This window comes from Dromaius novaehollandiae, chromosome W (genome assembly GCF_036370855.1).
Source record: "Dromaius novaehollandiae isolate bDroNov1 chromosome W, bDroNov1.hap1, whole genome shotgun sequence".
NCBI classification, from domain to species: domain Eukaryota; kingdom Metazoa; phylum Chordata; class Aves; order Casuariiformes; family Dromaiidae; genus Dromaius; species Dromaius novaehollandiae.
In genome coordinates, this window is record NC_088130.1 from 24682126 (window position 1) to 24703149 (window position 21024).

At 41.5% G+C, this 21024-nt stretch overlaps 1 protein-coding gene across 2 annotated transcripts in view; it reads right to left on the reverse strand.

Annotated features, from left to right (window-relative positions):
• The window catches only part of LOC112992354 (putative histone-lysine N-methyltransferase PRDM6), a 79368-nt gene that overhangs the window by 23440 nt on the left and 34904 nt on the right, over positions 1–21024 (reverse strand). For both annotated transcript variants that reach the window (XM_064500082.1, XM_026115340.2), the window contains exons 4-5: positions 4837–4964; positions 959–1083 (exon numbers count right to left, since the gene is read on the reverse strand). In XM_064500082.1, coding sequence (XP_064356152.1) covers positions 959–1083; positions 4837–4964 — 253 coding nt within the window. The remainder of the gene's footprint in view (positions 1–958; positions 1084–4836; positions 4965–21024) is intronic.

Genomic DNA, 21024 nt, shown 5'->3' on the forward strand with positions numbered 1-21024 from the left:
TTCATCTCAGTATAGCTGTTCAAATATACAAGTACTTGACTGAAAAAATATATCTCATATATAACTGATTATGCATGGGCAGCCACAGAGGGACTTTAGACCAAAGTCAATCAAGCATCTATTATTGGTTTCTTCCACCACGTAGGCACACATAGCCGTCAAAATGGAGAAGACGTCTTTGAGACAAGCTCTAATCGAGCTCCACACGCAAACAGGGAAACCGAAGGGCGTGCTTGGCTCTCCTACTCCCATTACAGGCAGCGGTATCCAGTGCTTGGTTGCACCAGGTCTGTGTTATATGTTTAATTTTGTGGTTACTGCTAGTAAAATAAAAATAAAATATTGGGTGGGACAGAAGGATGGATGGAAATGAGGATGGCCATGATGGAATGGAGGCTCATTGTTATTTCAGGCTACTTTTACTTAGTCTGTATTTACAGGAGCTGGCTTTTGCCTTTTAACCACAAGGACCTCATCCCCACAATCAGTCAAAGCTTTTCTCAACATACTCGGTGGTAACAGAATGAAGAATCGCTAACAGAGGCCTCATGGATCTGCAGTACATTACTGTTTTGGCTAGACAGTCTCCTGTGATAGGTCTGATAACAATAGAGAGGGCCAAGCAAACAAATTAAAAATAAAATAATAACTAATCACTTCTAAGGAAGAACGATTGCACATGCTACCAAGCTATGTGGGGCTGCTCTGGTGGGAAATCTGCTATGTAGTTGCAGAGTCCTGCACATTTTCAAACACCTGAGTTTATTTAGGTAATCATATCCTGATGTTACATGGCTTAAGTATATCAGCTTCAGGGTTTTATTTTGTATACGTCAAGCTTACCTTAAATATATATCCACATTCACTTAGTATGTCTTAGAAAACTCGAGGAATACAACTGATTAGCTGTAAAACAGGAATTATGGCTACGCAGGTAGAAATACAATGAAGAACTTACAGTTTTCATCCTGGGCAATGCACTGCAGAGGGATTCCAAAGAAAGATGTGTAGCTGTCATTGTACCACACCAACAGCTCAGTGCCCCTGGGAATATCTATACAAGCCCGATAGAATATGTTCGACCTAATGAAAACAAAAAGAAAGCAAGCCTAGTTTAGGAATAGACCACACTCCTCCTGGCATACACTCTTCTGGTAGAAATCCCCTGTTTTGGAAGCATTTCTGCAGATAGCCAAGACGATGTCTTACCGATTATTTTAAAACTGAATCCATAATCAGTGAGGGACTACAGTTACTACCTGTAGCACAGAGTAACAAAGAGCTTACGGGTACTCTGAAATGAAAATATTTTAAACACAAGATTTTACAAACATCAAGATGCTATAAAAAACTGGTATTTTCTTGCAATGTGCCTTTTGAAGGGATTTTAGAAAGGCTACATTTTGCTCATTCTGTACAGGCATCAGAGTGCTATATTGGTGCACACAGGTCAGGAGGGGAAGCCATGAAACAGCTTTGCATTTGTCTTTGCATTTGTTACCTAGGCTGAAGTCACCACACAAGGGTAAATAGGCGACAATTCTTTGCATTCAAGTAAGTGCTTTTAGCAACAGTGGCTGAGAATTTCTTCAGTACATATGTCCTTTCAATACAGTGATATACCACCAAAAAGAGAGATCTTGGCTTAGTGAGTAAGATAGACTTTGGCCTGGTAAAAATCAAGAAAAGGAGGTTAATCTGAACATGCACTCACAAAAACCTTCCCCTGCATGGAACATGAGGATAACACTGACGAGCCTTCAGAAAGTATGAATTCCTGTTACCAGAAATGTGGTATCTTCCAGATATCTGCCTTACCCTGAGGGAAAAGACTCTGGATATTCCAAAACCATGGAACTGGCAGTTGCGGGAAAAAAAGAAAAAGCCTAGCGTTTTGTAGGGTAAAAAGTGGAGGCTCATCCTGATCTCGCGCTGATGTAAATAGCTTCAGGGCAATACGTCCACAGTTAACAGATTTACACAGGGACAATAATGGAGAAAGATCAGAATCAGGCACCTAGGAGACGAAATAAAACTGTTATCAGTTTGCAGTGGCTTTTCCCTTTAGGCTTTGCACAGAACAGTAAAACACCCTTATGTGAGATGGATAGAAATTCAATATATACAAGAAGAGCACTCCACTCTGGCTGAAGGATTACATACCAAAATGATACAGTCAAAGTACCAAGAAATGACCATTTTTTATAACAGCTTATGTAAGGCAAAAAAAAATGTTAGGCCTCAGCCGGTTTTCCCCATGAAGAATTGCTACAAACGTTAGCCTGAAGTTCAAGATAAAAGTGTTTAGGGTTGGTAGGCCTTAAATTTAGACTTTCTGTAAAGAATTGGCTGTAGCAATGCAATTTGTTCCTTGTATAACACTGCAGACATAAGGAGAATCCTTTACCACATTTTTCATGGCAGTGAGATATGCACTTGTCAACATATTTTGTCACCGCAAAGTGGCTCTTGGCAACAGGATCATAAAGATCAATAAAAAAGTGCAGATTCTCAATATTTTACAAGCAGCTGCAAAAATTTCATTTATCTTGTTATTTTCCTCGCTTACTGCCACCCTGTCTCAGGAGGGCACTGCTAGCTAAGCAGAATGGCTTTCCGACCGCCCTGGGAATATGTGACAAAAACTCTCCCCTTTGTGTCTCCTTCTCTTCTTCATTCTCGCTCTGTCCTTCCTCCTCCTTCCCTCTTCCTCTCTCGCCCTTTCTTACCAGGGCTGTGCATTTCGTTAGTCCTCGCCACCGCTACATAAAAATCAAAACCAGGGCCGTGCTATAAATTACCGGCATCCCCTAACTTGAGAAAAATTGAGTCCACTTTGTACTTCACCCTTGTAACATTTTGTCTCTCAGTTTGGCTTCCCCTAACATAAACACAGCAGCCCAGCAAATGAATGTGCTAAAACCAAATGACACACTCTGCCGCTGAAAGAGCAGGACTGTTTTGGAGCAATGGGTGGTCTGTGAGGCTTGGAGTAGGCCGGAAAAAAAATGTGTAAGCGTACACCGTTCCTTACAAGCGTACAGAGCTTCCAAAACTCGCAGAAATCTCTGCATGCTGAAGTACATCAAAGGGATTTTTCCCTTTTCGGATAATATTTCCTTTGCTGACATGTATTTAGTATTGTGGTTGGATGACTCATAAAGATAGCTTCACGGCGTCCCAACGCAGTTGAAGCAGAACACATGCCAACAAACATTATTGTCAGCCTCAAAATAAAAACAAAACGTTCAGCTAAGGGTCAATCAATCAAGAGCGCTTTGAAGAAAATTCCATTTAGATATTACAAATCATAACAGAATGAATTTAAACCAGCTGACTTTCTGTGAGGAGGACGTCCATGTACAATAAAAATTAGGCCGGTTTTTCAGTGTCCAACTTTTCTATTTTCTTACACTTGGACGCAGTCACTGGTGATGGATGCCAGTTTTTTAAATTGTGTTTTTGTAGCTCATTTTATAAAGATCTGAAGTAATCGAAAACAGATCAACAGAGGGAACTCGAAGTAAAAACTTCATCATGAAAGGAGAGTTGTAAAATCCACTTAATATTGACAGATGTGTAATGACTTTCTCATGCTCACGTTTCATTTAGGTTTGTCATTCATATATATGCATGCATACACATATATATATCTCGATAAATGCATGCACACACACACACGACAACACTGAGAAATAGTTCACAAGATACCTACAAAAATACTCTCTCATCACAGCGATCTTTATTCATTATCCACTGGGTTTGTTTAAAATCTGACAGCATTTTAGCTCTGAATATCAAGTGTTTTAGGGTGCAATAAAAGATGTGTAATGTATGAAGAGAATTGTTATTTTTTCAATTGTGGCGTTATTTAGTCAACTGGCCATAGCATAAAAAAAGCTAAAAACCCAGCTGAACAATTTTGCCATTGTTAAATTGGAACCCTACGGGAGAGTCAAACTTTACATATATTTCATTTTAGCTTGCGTTTGTATGTTTTATTTTTAAAGATGCTCCAAATAAGTTTAATATTCTTCCTAAAGAAAAGAAACTCCCCTCTCTAAAACAGCTAGCCAAAAATCAAGACTGCTCGCTGTGACTGCCAAACACAGGGCATTCTTTGATGTACTTCCTATCATGTTTAATAAGGCCAAGCAGTTGCTTCTGATTCTGAGGCAAAAGGTTTGTTTAGAGCTGAGATCATGTATTTATACGATGCGTTGTCTAGGTTTTCTGGATCTGTTTGTGAGTAGAAAGTAAAACGCAGTGTAATTTCTTTGCACTTTTTTCACTTTCGGAGCTCCTCTAGCTAGTGACGCCGCAGGCAGTGGCGCAAAGCTCACTCCGCTAGCAGGGGCGCTCCGCGTGCAGCGGCCAGGTGCACACGTGTCCCGCGACTCTCGCAAGCGGTTTTGCATTCAAAACGCCGCTGCTTTCGTTTCAAGCGAGGCTCTCTCCTTTGCGCCTTCCTCCAGCACGCGCGTCTCCAGCAGAGCGGAAGACGGCGAGTGCTGGCCTCCTTCGGATCGGGCTGTTTAAAAATGCGCAGGGTGCTGGGTGCAGCGTGACGTGCACGCGCGGGGCGCAGAGCTGTACGCGCTCCCACGAGCACCGGCTCGAACGCGCTTGCTACGACGGCCTCAGCTCCGGGCAACCCAAGTTAAACCCATCTTAACTACGCACTCCAGCACTTGTGTTACCCGAGTGGACGCGTTCCCTAAAGCCCTACTACTGTCTCTGCGTTCAAAGGCGACAGCACTGCTGACGGTCACAGTCCGACTTTTCACTAAAAGCATTTTCTTTTTCTTGCGCTGAGTAAATTGAAACATACTTTACCTGTACTGAACTACCGTTAAGTTCTGCTCCCCACAGTGCCTTGCACATCGGATGTACCTCATCCAGCTCGACTTGCTGGGTTCTCCACCATCGATAAAGTGCTGCAGTGTCCCATCTTGGTCATATATCTGGGGAAGAGGGCACAAGGTCAAGTAGTTAGAACAAATCATCAGCAATCATTTTCGCCGCTTTGCTGGTGTCTCTCTGTGCCTTTTCCAGGAATTTATTGCCATGAGATCTGCCATTGCGTACTGATGCTCTTACAAATCTAAATGGAACAACAGCGAAGTATTTTGGGGGATGCAAGTTTATCGTGTTTCTCTTATCAAGCCAATCTTTTTTATATTAAACATATTTGTGGCGTCTCAAAGATGTGATCATGTTTCCCAAAGAATATTTAACCTATTTTGACAGGCTGGCCTTAAATAATGAACTGCCAGATAAACAAGAAAATCTGGATGTAAAGCCTGCATTGAAACAGCCCGAACATCTGAGCTAGGGGCAGGAATAATCCCTAAACGAGTATCCCTCTTTCACATCTCAGCCGCAGCAAGAGCTTGTATGTCGGCGGTCTCATACGGCGCATACTAAGCATTAGAGATTCATAGCTGTAGGATTCTTAGTACCAAAACAAATGGGACTGGAAGGAAAAAGAGCAGTTCAAGACTCCTTTAGAAGCTCCCTTGAGAAGTATAATTTTCTGAAGTAGTGAATGAGAAATCAGTCCCGAGAGAATCATAGTTTTCTTAAATATGACATCCCTGCTAAAGACATGAGAGCCAGCTAGGGTAATTAAAAAGAAAAAATAGTATCGTATCTCTATTCTGCACTGGGCCCGCCCTCTGAAGCCAAAGAATAAAATTGCCCTGGAGGCTCTGAAATGTTCAGTTACATATTTCATGCGCGTCTGCCCTTCTCAGGTCTGACTGCATTAAAAATGGTATCTATGAAGTACTTCTGCTAGTAAAAGCTCATGGTCTCACAGGCTCTTTACCAGTTTTGCAGTTATGTTGTTAAACTTCTGAGCTGTATCTGAACAATTAGGTGCTTATCTAAAGCAAACCTGACCTTCAAGTCTTTTATTGCTTCACAGATCCCTTCTGCTTTAATAATCCTGCCTGAAAATGTTTTCCCTTTTGAAATTGTACGAGCCTAACTTGATCTGCCCTCTTGAAAGTGCTAATTCCATTAACTGAAGAGGAAACGCATTTATTACATTGAACTGAGCAGCTGAAAAACAAGCATATTAACACTTTTGCAATTCTATTTCAATATCAAGAGACTTACCTTAGAACACCATCTCGGAAAATTATGTTCATATATATTCAACATTTCTGAATGTACTGAAAAGGTGTTTCCTACGATGCACACAAAAACATGTGCACGGCTCAGAATCTGCCCCACGAGAGTCTCAAGTTTAGGAGTTGACCTTGCTTTTGCTCTTGACCACGAGGGATTGGGAGTACTCAGGGGCAACAGATGCATAGCTAAGGCAGAAAAGACAGGGAAATGAAATGTCTGAAGAGATCGCTGCCGTCGATTCCTGAGTGCTTGTGACAATCACGGGTGCAACCTTGCCTGATGCTCCTGGACTGGAGAGGCACCTACCCCAGCACGCCCTGGCAGGTAAAAGGAAGTCGGGGAAAAAAGAAGAGGAATCCTCAGAGGCAAATAAATACCCCAGTACTGAGGGATTGTTTCATTTTTCATATACAGTATCTTGTTGCTAACCAGCAAGGACCTCTTCTTATGTAAATACGTCAGCGTGTTCTGAATACACGAGCAAAACATGCTAAACTGAACAAAAATCTGTAATGCAAAAGGAATACAGGAAATTAGCCCACAGAAAGGGAGGAAAGGAAAAATTTATGATTAACAGTGTTTGGCTGGGACCGTTTTAGCAAAATGTGTCCAAACAGTTTCAGCACACTGTTTATTATTTATTCATTTATATAGAGCTTACTAACATGACTACATGGCTTAACATGAGGCAAAACCAATTCCCGTAAATGAAGAGCTGATAACTTCCTAATCCCCAAACGCTGTGAAATAGGAAGGAGAAAGAGGAAGGCGACCACCATAAATGGTACTGACAGCCAAATCCCGACACACAAGGACCTATTTAGCACTTTCTGAGTATGAGCAGCCACAAACTGACATGAGAAGTGAAAATCTGCCACGAAAATGCAGAATCTGGGCTCTCTCTAGCTTTGGCCTGGAGTAGGAACGACTGCTCTACCAGCGTCACTGGACCTAGAGCAGGGTTGAGAATATCATTTTGTCTTCTCTTTCTGTTTGGTGTCAGTGGTTTAGCTTGCTGTCAGTCTCCATATTATCCCATACTGTAGCAGCAATTTCTGCAGAAGCGGACAGGAACACCAAGGCAGGGAACAGCTCATAATTCTGCTTTCTGCAACTCGGAGACATTATCACCTTCTCTATCACACTGAATCAATGGCAGCAGCAGTAAGAAAGGGACACAGGATGTTCCACACACTGCTGAGTAGCTCTCCATCTACATATCTTGCAGATCTAAATATTTTCAATTTATTCACTCCTGCAACTACTCTTGCATCGGTGACATTGTGCTCCCTTTCCTAAGAGGATATTACTGGCATTGCACACAAAGCCACAAAGGCAGAGTCCATCCCATGGCACTCTCCGCCCTGCCCTTACAGGAACGCAAACCCAGCAGCAATGAAGCAGAGACCGTAACGTTAGAAGGGAAAGAGCAACACTACCTTGTATCTGATTACTTGTTAAATCACATAACCCCAAGTAAGATCTGGAAAAACCTAACTGATAGGGTTATTATTATTCATATTACCATAGTGCACCAGGTCTTAGTTACTATACATTTGTCTAAATCTGGCAGCCACTATATATTTGCCTAAAGAAACAATCACGAGGGAGCAAACCATGACCTGCCGTAAGAAAGTAAATCTGTAGCACAAGCTGTGAACCCAGACATCATAGCAAACTGCACAGATTCACATATGCACTGACACCTGTATTACACATGTGTATGTACTTAAACACTCACAGGCAAATCACACATGTAGCTGCTATTTAAAAACCTATTGCAGAATTCTGTGATAAACTGAATTTCCTGAAAATCTTTGACTACCTTGTGAAATCCACTACATCCACTTTTAACAAATTGCAGGACCCTCATGACAAAATAAAATATCATTTCCCCAACTCCATATGTAGTATGTATGTATTCTTTGCTGTATCTCACAAGTGTCCTTCATCTAAGTGGTGAAAACAGAATTAGTTACTGTTTCTTTTTACTTTGATTGTATCTGGCTGGGAGTGTCATCTAAGCTGCTTACTGTATCTTTTCCCTCTTCTGACCCCAAATATTTGTTAACTATTGTTTTTGCTGAGTTTTATTTTTTCTTTTCCTTTTTTTTTTTTTTGATTATGCTTTAAATGTTTCCAAGTTTTAAGATTTGCTGTTTGATGACTGTTTCAGCTTTAAGTAGTACACCGGCCTACAGGTGAGAGACCAGAATCTGACAGAAGATGATGGCATTCACCTTCTCGCTAGACATGGCTTTTGTTCCTCCTTAATAATTCCCGTGTGATTAATTGATTTATTAATAGGTTGTGAACTACTATTAGTAGGTTACTGATATTTTACAGGTCAAGAGACTCGGAATGTGAAACACTATTCTTCCACAATTTTCCTCCTTTGATTTCAGAATACAACAGAAACAGCTTCATTTTCCAAGAAAGCCCGTCCAAAGTGTAACCAGCACAACATAATCCAAGTCTTCGCATCTCCATTTTTTGATTCCTCTTCTCACAAACGCCAGCTGATTCAGCATTCGAGACACAGATACAGAGGTGTAGGAGGTGTAAGATGGAATTTCTTACCGGGTGCCACTGCCGTTCCTCAGGAACTCGGTGGGAGCTCCAGCTGGGCAGTACGGGAAACACCACTTGGAAGCCAGTGTACTGCGACTGGTCCGGCTCACCTTGCAACGGCACGCACGTATAAACCCGGTGCGAACAACTGGATTTATTATTTATTGGATTGATTATTGATAATTAGTTGGAGGCTGCAGATACTGAAACTTATGATGCTGATGGTAGCAATACATAACGGCAACAATAATAATATCATTTCTAAAGCAGGCAGCATCGCGCATAAGCGATACTCTAAAATCTATGAACAATTATTACTTAATAAAATAAACAGCCCTTGCCAGAACTTCTGTCACACTGGCAACATACCTAGGAAGGACTGTGTAAGATTTAAGTAATATAAAACATAGGGCAGACCATTAAAGAGCCTTCTGAGAACTCTGAATCATTTCAATACTGACACAGTTTTCTTTGCTCTTGCCTGACTTGGATAGATGAGGGGAAAATGTAATTCTCATGCTAAAGATTATCGTGTGAGCTGCTGGCATTGGTGCCACAGGAATTCAGAAAGTTAGAAAGGAGCAAGAACATACTAGCACAGCCACAGAGAAAGCCAAGCTGTGAAGCAATTAAAAACATCTTCACAGAAGAGCCAGGGAGAGGAGAACTGGTTCGTTCATTGGAGCTCTTTCCTCTCTGTCTGTTGTTTTCCTTTGTTCTCTTTCCACGGCCTGGTGAAGGGTTGTGTCTTTTGAAATTCTGCCTGCATTTTATTTTTCCATTTAGTCAAATAAAAAAGGTATTAGTGTACAACTTACTTGACCTCTTGTTTTCCTTGCAGCAGAAGGAAAAAAGACTTGCCCTCAAAGTGGATTTTTATTTCTAGAGAAAATTTGGACTGTTGCACATTCGTACTATTAAAATCATTTTTACGTTTCAAGACATCAAAAGAGATGTGAAGAAAACCACAACACACGCAAGAACTGTTTCTTACCATTAGTAGGGTATCTTACTTTTTGCTGTTCATTGCTATTCTCAATGACATCACATGAATAAGGTCACGGGGTTTTCAAAAGTACTCAGCATTAGCCGCCTTCTCCCACAAGGATTTTATCCTTAATTTCAATGGGAAGAGTCAGGATAGTACTGAGTACTTTTGGTGATCCTACAAACCTTTCACGAATCATGAGTCACGCAGTTAAAATCCGTGGCTGTACTCTAAACGCCACCGGAAAGATGGAGAAGTAGGTTGTGATTAAACAGACTGACATGTCACATGTGGTAGCATCCACACCAATTACACTCTCTCTGTATCAGTGTACGAACCTACAGGCTGCAGCAACACCGAACACTGTCTGTCTTTGCTGGCCTGGCCATCAAAACTGGGAAAACTTTACCTTGTGCAGCATGGCATTGCAGGGGTGCATAACCGCCCTTTTTTAGGAGGTGCGCAATTCTGGAAGACTGCGTTGGGGGGCTGGATCTCTGCAGCCTGTGCTCTCCATAGCAGAGACAGCGTCCCTGCTCGTGTCCCCTTGCCGGGGCCCGCAGGGCTGCAGGCAACTGCACCCACCAGCGTTCTTGCTGACGCTCTGAGACACGCGCAAGAAAAGGCACAGCAAAACTCAGTGCTTTGACTTGCCTAGGATAGGGGTCGTTGAGCAACATGCCCATGGGCTCTAGGGTTTATTAAGGCATGTACACATTATTTGTTTGTTAGCGTTTCTAGTCATGTCACACTGAGAGCAAATCAGGCCGTATGCATGACTTGCTAACTTAGCTGCTAGGCTGGATTCAGTGTACTACATTGGTGCCCTGCTCCCTTGGAAATCAGCACGTTGTCAAAGGATCTCTTATCTGGAAAGTTGGAAAAGTTCATAGGGAGATGCTGCAGGGACTGAAAGAGAAGAGACAACTGACACTATGCCCTGAACAGATTACATTTAAGGAGAACAGTTTAGGCTGAAAATTAAACTACACGTGGGTTCATGTTTAATGCTAACAACTGTTTAAAAAATGAATGCTTTTGGGTTTTAAACATTTTAACTGTTAGGAGCTGGGCATCTGATATAGAGGAGGAGAGCTTTTCTCAGTATGCTTCTTTTCACTGATACCCACTGAATGAGAAACCTGTGTAGAAATAATTATGCATTTAGCCACCACATCTTTCTTCTTTCATTCACTAATTTGGTGACCAAATCAGTCCATTTAGCAAATATTTAGGAATGTCTCCTTCTCCTCCTAGTCTGCCTATGCAAGAGAAGACATGAAACATAATGAAAGCCAGAAGCAAACTCCAAAACATGGAAAATTCCCCTAATATAGCTTAACTAAAAAGAAACACTGATGTTGATAGATACTAATAAAGTTATTATATAATCACATCCTTTATAAAGGAATGCTTTGTCAATGGCATACTGTATTTTATATTACCTATACAATAAACAAGCAAATTATTCTTAGCCAGTATAAAGAAATGCCTGTTCATCACATTGTAATAACGCTAACTCCAATGCATAATATTATTATTGAATCTGTAATATTTAACTACAAACATAAAACTGGTATGAAAAAATAGCAGTACACATGTCAACAACATCATTTTACTCTAAGCCGTACCAGTTGGACCAGTTCCCTATTCCTCTATACAGACATTATTTCAGAAAAACATTAGTTGTAAATGCTTCTCATATATCCAACTGTTGCTTGGTAAGATTAATTGGTTTGTTTTTCCTTTTAAAATATGCCTTCAGAGTATTTATGGACAGAAATCAGAATAAAAAATATACACTGATACTGTGGATAATATCTAAGTTTGTTGGCTTATGATGAAATAAGAACAATATATTTGTTTTTATTATTATGTAGACAGTGAAAGCTAGTTACTATAGACTGTATTCATATGTGAAATAAATCCAAGACAATAACTACTTACTTACTTTGAAGTGCTTCAGTTTTGTAAATAATTGGATAATTATTTTGTTTTATTTAGAAAATGTAACAGTTTATTTAAACAACAATTTTTGCTTCTGCAATTTTTCTATTACATGCAAAATGTCATTTTTTTTATATTCTATACCTTAACATAAAGATTTCTAAATGTTTTTGCTACACTGAAACACCCCGAGCTGCTCCATACTAGCAACAGAAGAGCGATTTGAAAGAAGTGAGCTGGGAGGAAACATCAGGAGGCCTGACTGGATAAAGTCACACTGAAATGTCCTCCAGCATTTGTTGGCAATACTCCCCCTCAGATGCAACACCTCTGTGAAAACACACAGAAACGTATCCTGACAGCCAATGATCTTTAACTGCTCACACTATTCAAAGCAATTTTCTACAATTAGCCATATCTGATATGGACTGTACATCTTGCAATATCTGCTTAATGTTTCTTCTCTTTAATCTAGCAGGCATCATCTAGCAAATTTTTAAAAAAGAGAATACTTGCCAACTAATATTAAAAGCTATTTAGATTTAATGTTTCTCAAAGGATTATAGCATATGAAACTATAAACATTGTTTTGAACTGTCTGTGCTAGGTGAAAGGCTTCATGTCTCACTTGGAGCCCGGTCCAGCAAACACTTGCACACATGTTGCAGTCCCATTGATCTCAACGGGACTACTCGTGTGTGAAACCAAGCATCTGTGCGAGGGGTAGGAGGACCGGGGCCTTATTCCAGCGAGTGTCACGAGAGCAGTGCCCGGCTGATTACGCAAACTTCATTACGCTACTTTTTAAAGTCAAGTCTCAACGGTTTGTTTTGACGCTAACCCGCGGAGGTCTGGGATCGAGGAGAATTACACGCAAGCCAGCGTTACTCAACAGCAGGGCAAAAAGGGGAAGATACAAGGCAGAAAAAACACACGTGAAGCTGGAAAGAGATACACACACCCAAACCGGTCTGTTAGGGACGAGCGCCCCGGGGTACCCGGTGGCACAACACGGCCTCCTCAGTGTGTGATTTTGCGCTCCCTTGTCAGTTCCCGTGATATGACGGGAGAAGCAGTGGTACTCTGGGCACGGGTTCCTCCAAACCGGCGAGGTTTTGGCTTGGGATTGGTATTTCCACACTGCTTGCTGCACCACATCCCCACGCAGCCTTGAGAGCAGCAGGGACACGGAGAGGCAACAGACTGTTCTCTGCAATCTCATTTCTACGGGACATGGAGCACAAAAAGTACTGCCAATCTAGGCATCCAGAGAGGCCGGGAAAAGAAAAACAGACTAAAACCAAAAAGATGGCTTAGAAAGAGGGAAGCAAATAATCAAAGCTGAAACAACCAGAAGACTCTCACACCAGCTGGCTGGTAGAAGCAGATCCCAACACGCATACCAGGAAAGGAGTTTCAAAAAGCCTGTAAGGGTCTGATGCTGAAAACCCTCCCTTGTTGGGGAAGCCCCGCTGAACTTACTCAGTAACGCACTTCCTAAGAGGACACCTGGAGCCAGAGGATCGACATTTATGCTGATATTTGTTGCCTCAGTGCCTCTGAAAACGCAAGCAGTGCCTTTGCTAAGTAACAACAGGCCTTTGGCCGGTATCTTGGTGCTTCTCAAAACCCTAAGACATGGCAAAGTGAAAATTAAAAAAAAGTTTGTGTCATCCTTTTTCATTCTTTTACAGGCAACCGAGTGCTCACCTCCAGAAGGGGGCCCTGCCATTCAGATGAGATGTTCTTTCAGCCTTTTTCCACATAGTCGATAACGCCCATCCAGCTGGGCGAAGAATTAAAACGGCAAAATGTCTAACCACAAGCATAATATGACAGAGGACAGCACTCCCAAGCAGCATGTACAAAAACAAGTTTTAGCAGCTCTCATCACTCACCATCAAGCTAGGCAATGCAGCTGAAGCATTGAGGTGAGTGGGTACCTAGCTCCCAAGTTGACTCACTCAGTGACCTTAGAGAAATCACTCAGGACGAAAAGACAATCATAAATGGAAATTTCTAAATTGCCTTGACTCTAGTATGTAAGAAGGAAGAAAGCTGGAGAGAGAGGAAGATCTGTTCTTGAATGTTACTCGGGGCTTTCTTTACTACTGACAAAGAGGAGGCTGACAGCACGAGGAGAAAATACCTTTTGAGCCATCACTCCCATAATTTCTGTTGAGCATGTTTTCAAAACATGGTCACAGACTGTGTTTTCATAGCTTTGCGCACGTATCTGTGTCTATGGGCAAGTCAGCATTTCCTAGCAGGGAGTACATTTTAGACTTACAAATCCCAGCCTTGACGCATAGTGATCCTTTAAGACATAGCAGAAGCAAGGCACATAGAGTATAGTGCATGGCTACCATGCAGAATCTGTGGAGCTTGCTAGAGGGAGGATTCTGCTTGTTTTCACTTTGCAATATGTGGAGTTTTTCATTCTTTTCTTTACCTTTAGGATTTTTTAGCGCTCCAACAGTATATCCCCATAGGCTTTCTAAGGACCAGATTTAGAAAGGTACTTAGCTTCTCAAGCACAGAGCTCCTAGGGACACTCTCAATCTTACAGTAGAACTGGCAAAAGTCCTCTAGCAAGTTAGACTTAAAACCGCCACTGAAGTCAATGGGACTCAAGTTCCTACTTGGACTCTTTGGAAAACTGCCTACGTGCCTGTCTGCTTTTTAGGCATGTAAATGCTGCTCTAATTTGCTCGAACTACCTAAGCAAGATTTCTTACCTTGGGACTGGAAATTCTTCCTCTTGCTTCACGTGTACTGTGAGAGGCTACGGTTTCATTTGAAATCAGGGGCAATTCATGGCACCATGGAGTAGCTGAGGTAGAAGGGGACCCCTGGAGCTCCTCTAGTCCAACCCTCCTGCTCAAAGCAGGGTCAGCTACAGCAGCTTGCCAAGGACCTTGTGCAGTCGGGTTTTGAGCATCTCCAGGGATGACAAGTGAGGGCTGAGACCACGAAGAGGGCTGAATGTAAAAAGACTGTGACTGGGCATGAATAAAAGGAAAAGCAAACATCTCCCTGTGAAAAAGGGTCACAGAGCCCAGAGCCATTACTGTTCACAGTCTCCTCATAACCACAGATTCAATGAATTGGCCCTAAGACTACTCCGCAGAAGAGGCAGAGGATGAAGTATTTACAAGGAAATTGTGTGCGTAAACTGGACTGACAGCATAAATGGATTTGAAGTAGAACAGTCCAGAAAGAAAATGATGCAGGGCAACTACACAGATATTTTTGAAAGTTAAAAACAAGAGTAATGTCAGTACTTTACATCAGCAGAGCTACAGAAATGCTGAATGACAACCATTCAGTATCTCTTTGCTTCACTGCAGACTGAAAGTGAGTTTTTTACTTCAGGATCCTACTCTGCCCAAATCAAATATTGTCACTTCCAATAAGATAACAGCCACCATCAGCAAGAGCAGGAAGCCCAGAAATCCCCAAAGCAATTAAATTTCATTTTCAAATAAATAGATTTCACAGGTTATTCCCACTGAAAGGAGTCACTAGCTCCACACAGAACTAGACTGGGTGAAAGGAGTGGAATTTTCCTTTACAGTCTGTACGTGTCCATACACAGACAGGGCAGCACGTCTCTCTTTGCTGCACGTGTTCATTCTGCATTAGGAGCATCTGACCTAACACGATGATCTGCAGGGCCTGCAAGATATGCCGGATCGAAAACTCATTTTAATCAGTGAAAAGAACACAGAAACATTCACTGCAGTGATTTCTGGGTCAGGACATAATCCATAAAACAGGCAGGTTGATGTGAGAGCCAACTTGTTGCTCTGTAATTTGTTGTCCCTCTATTCTGAAGTGTGAAGGTCTAGCCATGGGGAACATAAGCTTTAGCAGCAATCCCCCAATCTGTTTTGACCTCCAGCTTAAATGCATTCAAATCCTGCAGTTTCAAGAATTCAAAAAGGGGAATCTTGCAAGACAGTGAAGACTGCCACCACCTTCACTTGGACACTCCTGACGCAGGCTTCGTGGGCATTCTAAGAAAAAAAGGAACTAAAACTGAAAAAAATCCTAACTCAGGAATGAGTTACTTGTAAAAGAAAAACTAAAAACTAAATTCTTCTATAAAAGCCCTTACACAGGTAACATCACTTTCAAGCAACGTCAAGAACCTTCTTTTCTCCGGATAAAAGCATCGCTGCCTAGTGTAATGGTTGTGACCCGTGGCTAAGCGTTTGGTAGTGGACTAGGGTGCAGAGTTAACTTCAGCCGTCTAAACTTAAGTTTAAGTTAACCGCTATTTTTGATGCCCCTGCATATGCTACTGCACCTCCAGCTACTGCTCCAGAAGGTAGGCAGCTCTCTCTAAGTCCCGTGCCTTACCTGTCAGTCCTGTCTGGATATCTCAGGTAACTTTGTGGGTGCTAAAACAGTGTTAAACACCTCTGTTTAGATACTGGCATTGCTCCTCAGACATCTAGGTTCAGGTCCTGCTCTGAAATAGGTTTGTCATGTGACTTAATCCAAGTGTTTAAACTCTGTATCTTCATCCCTCAGCTGTAGAAAACAAGGGTTTTGATACTCTCTTTGTGAATCCTTTGTTTATCTTCACTCTGAGACTGTAAGTAAATACAAGTAGGGACTGTCTTTCCACTACGCAGGGCATACATCTCAGCGGAGCACTGAGCTAGGGAGTCTCTCCTGCACTAGTAAATAATTCTTTCAGTCCTTTTTAAATCTCTCATTTCTGAGAGAACCAGTAAGACTGGCCATAAATGCGGGGTTTCAAGACAAATGACACATTTGAGAACCCGTACTTAGCTCCTTTGTGTGAGTTTTCAATAATGAGGCGCACTGTTATTTTTAGTTTGGAATATTTTGGAATGTCTGGAATGCCAAGTTCCCCAGATGATGATTAAAAGGTCAAGTAATAAAGTATATGATAAACTATGCCTGAGATTCCTCATAAAACAAATGAGTAATGGCTGTACAAACTGTCTTGCCATGTTTTAATACTGAAAAATGCCTGCACTGTATTATTTCTTCAAATTTGTTAGATTATAGAATTCTTAGAAAACCAGCATGGTGATGTTTAGTTTGCAACTGCTTCAGGGCTGAAGTCAGAGGCAAAAAGCGGATGAAAAGAATGCATTAATGAGTAACGCTGGTATTTCTAGCGGGCACATGTTGGAGAATGAGAAATGATTTTTTTCTTGCCAGAGCGCAGGTCTGGTATTGGTAAGGATCATGTTAAGTTTCTTTGGAAGCGAACTCGTTCCTGTGAGGATTATAACGGTAGATTACAGCATGGTCTGAGCCACACTCACAGGAGCCCTCCAGAGCTGTTAAGCATTTGGCATATCTCGCTTATCTCTAAGGGTGGCAGGGGCCATCAATACAAAGTGGGCCATCAATCAGTCCGGGGTCTTCTTCAGACATGGCCTGTCAGCTGATCAGAGGAAGACTTTAAGGAATCAGCTTTCCATTATCAGGGTTTGGTCTGTGATCAGAACAAGCCACTGAACCTTTTACTTTCCACTTGGCAAAAACATACACACTGGAAAAAAGTCCTGACAGTTCATTCATTTTGCTCCATCACTGGAGCCAGATGATGTTTGACTGGGGAGACCCACCCTCTTTGATGTTGTGCTCTTTTGAGAGTGCCCTGCTGTGAAAAAAATTTTCTCCTTCCAAATTAAAGAGAAATATTTCTGCATCCAGCTGTTAAATGTGACGTTTGCCATTTTTCAGTGTGTTGGCTGTGTGCCACCTCACAGGCTGCGTTTCAAGCCTATCTTTTTCCCTTCCCCTTCTCAGCAACAATATCCACAATGTGTTAGTGTCTCCAACTTCTACATAACATCAACACCAAAAGGGAAAATACAAGTAATACTTCATTGCTCCAAACTACTGCAGCAATATTTACACATTTCTTCTGAATTTTTTAAATTAAAACCAGCAATCATTTTATTACATGAAATGAAGTATAAAACCTATAAATATAACCTACCTATGAAATGTCGACTTCAGTTTCATTCTGATTACAGTAGGCAAACCATGAAGCAAAGCCTCTGTAGGATACATTTACCAATTAAATGAGTGTGTATGTTATTAAGATTCGCTTCATGTGTACTGAGTCCACATCAAAAAAATGGCATCTGTTCAGCGGCCCTAGCTCTGTTTAAATTAAGACAAACTTCTCATGAAAGCTTGAATAAACATTTAGGTTTAAGTAATCAAGAAAACCTGTATCTTCTCATATTTATTAAGTGTAATTTTTAGAGTTATAAAAACCGCTGTCACGAATTGTGTATACTGTAAATAAAGGGTGGACACATCATTACAGTGTTTTTCCTATCTATTGAGGTGGATGAAACACAACAGGTTCCAACTTCTCTTCAGCTCAAGCTTTCTCTCATCCATTTTCACAACGCGTTCATGTGACGAGTACATTGTGAAAATTAAAACCTGACCCAGAGCCTCTATCGGTGAGGAAGGAAGGATCTGTTTTGGAAAATTACCTGGACAGTAACAGAAATGAAGCATTTTCCCTTTTAGGTGTTCACACTCCAGCTTCATGCCAAAAAAAATAATGGGCCAAAAAAGATTTGATCTAAAAATAAACTGTAATGCTGTAGCCTGCTCTTCATTAGCACTACATATAATTCATGAACTCAGTCTTCATAGTTGTAGAATTATACAGATTTATGAATAAATATAAATTAACACCTCAAAGAACAGTACAACACAGTAAGATACCCTGCACCAACATGGAGCCGAGCTACATGCTACAGGGGTTCGATCAGTTCTCCGCAGCTACGCGGTACCTAACCAGGTCAGTACTGGGACGGGAGACCTCCGAGCAACGCTGAGAGGCTGACGGAAACAGTGCTGGCGATGCAGTAGGAGGCACTTTTCCTTGTGCCTGGACTGAGTCACTCATTGCCGCTCCTAAAATTACACACAACATATATGTGTGCTCTGTAAATGACTATACCTGGATCTATGTGGTATGTTCTTCCATGACTGTATATTATCTTGTAACAAGAATATAATTTATGCCATCACGGTTCTTCTCTGTCCTTAGTTCTAATTAAATTAAGAAACCTTCTTCTTACCACCAGTTCCAGCTTCCTCTTCTATATCTAAGCAAAGCTATCCAAAACTCTCCTTACTTGTCTCTACTCTCCCGTCAGCCATGTCTCAACATGCTCTTTTTTTCTGCCCCTCTTTTCATCAAGACAGCAGAAAAACACCTGAGAACACCTCACTAGCGTGAGAACCGAGGGCTGACCACAAAGGTTTGCGCTGTTCCTATTTTCTCTGCTCCATTCTGCAATTTTCCTTTTCAGTTCTGCATCTTCAACACCATCCAGCTTCCCTTCCTCCTTCTAGTCTTTCTCAACATCACTCTCTGTGCCAAAATAATTTTAGGCAAAAAGGCATTTCTTTTGTCTCAATCAGTTATAGGTGAAAATACTTGGACTGCTTATGCCAGCTAGCACAGAGACAGCAAGCAAACTTCAGAAGTAGCAGAGGAATTTGAGCAGCAATTGTACTCACCTTAAATACTGCTTTTTGCACGAAGGAACTCAGAGTAGCTTAATGAATTAAAAAACAGTAAAACCAGTGATTACAATCTACACTAACAATTTTAGCAATGAAACGATGCATGCAAAACCAGTTTTATTTTTCCCAAGGTCTAAATTTTGAAAAAAAAGCAAAACAAACCATCTCCTAATTATTCTCCCATCATTCTCAAAGTTTAACACAATGGGGAAATTAATCACTGGTTAGCAGATTTGCACGCCAAATGGTCTTACGGGCTATAGCCAAAACCTCACAATGTCCGTAAAACAAGAACATTAACAAAAGGTTTTGAAGCAAGCTTTTTTGGAAAATCTTCGTTTGGACAATTTCAAGACCTTACAAACTGTAATCAAATGTTTCATTATAAGTTTATCAAAGCTTCAAAATGAAAGTAGTTCTGACCTGAAAAATGAACTTTCTGCTGAGAAAATGTCAGAACAGCATGTTTAGATGATTTTGAACCATTTTCCCCCAAATTTTGTTCATCAGAAGCTACCCTGAAACCGACATTTTTCTGCAGTTTTAGTTTCTCTGCATTCCCTGGAAAAACAGGTTTTCTTGGAAAACTCCAACAGCTTGTAACTAGTTATCTGCTGCACACCAGGCTATCACAGGCATACATAGTAATGGTCATGGTACCTAAGAGCTTGCAATCTAAAAGACACAGATAAGGCTAAACGAATTGGGAGATCTGAAAAATGTGATGAAAATGTAACCTTTCCCCACCCGCACTCTGTCTCTTTCTCCCTCACGCACCATCACAAAATGCCTCTGCTTAAATACAATGAGATTAACAGGGAACACGAGCTCATAGTTTTCCAAAGCTGAACCGAGATTGCTCCGCTTTCCCTCTGCCAGAAGAGAGAAGCCTTGGGCTTCCCAGCGGAGCACAGCGCTCTTCCAACTCCCTCCCCTTCGAGGAGAAAACAAAGCCGGACTCGCCATGGGGACCGGCTAAAATCTAAGCCCTTTCTGGGCCAACCCCCCTCCCCTGCCCGCCAGCCCCTGGGGAAGGTAACTGCAAGTCACATGCACACATTAGCCTAAACACGGCAGGGCGAAGGGAAAGAGAAGGCACGCTGGAGAAAGGGCTGCAGAGGCCAAGCCAACGTGGCAAATACGACAGCAAATTTGTGCATTTTACGTAAGGGGCTCATCACAAATGAACAGGCTCCTGGTAAGAGCAAGCGAATCAGTCCTCCCCCAGCTCCTTTTTTACGCCTCACGGACTGCGCACGGACTCTGGACGGTGCTGACTTTCGTAACTGGCTCCATCACGGCACTTGCAAGAGGGGAGCATATTAGAAATAACGATCTGTGGGCCGACTCCTAGCCATTTACTCCGATAAACTGTTTGCAAGGAATTTGATGAAGCTGTAGTAAAAATCAGTCTATCCACAGAAAGAAGCCCTTCTGGTTCTCAAATAGCAGATTTATGATTTCATACAAACATGAATGTCCTAGAGCTCACCCTTTTTAATAAGGACTCTTTTAAAAGACATAAAATATTTGTCCTAATGAAGTAATGGTTTCCTAAGGTTTTACTTCTTTTCTGTACTGCCTACAGTTTTATGTCTTTGTTGAAATGTGTCACTTCTTAAATTATGATGTTTTCCTAAGTCTACTATATTCTTTTTCTAACCCACACTAAGAAAGCACAATTGTCAGACATTATGTTTTGAGGGCGAACTGACCTCCAACATATTGTGGATAACATAAATTTCATATTTTATAGTTATTTTGAAAACATTCCTAAACTCAAACCCCTTGGTTGCTTAGTATCTTGAACTCGCTCCACCTAACAACAG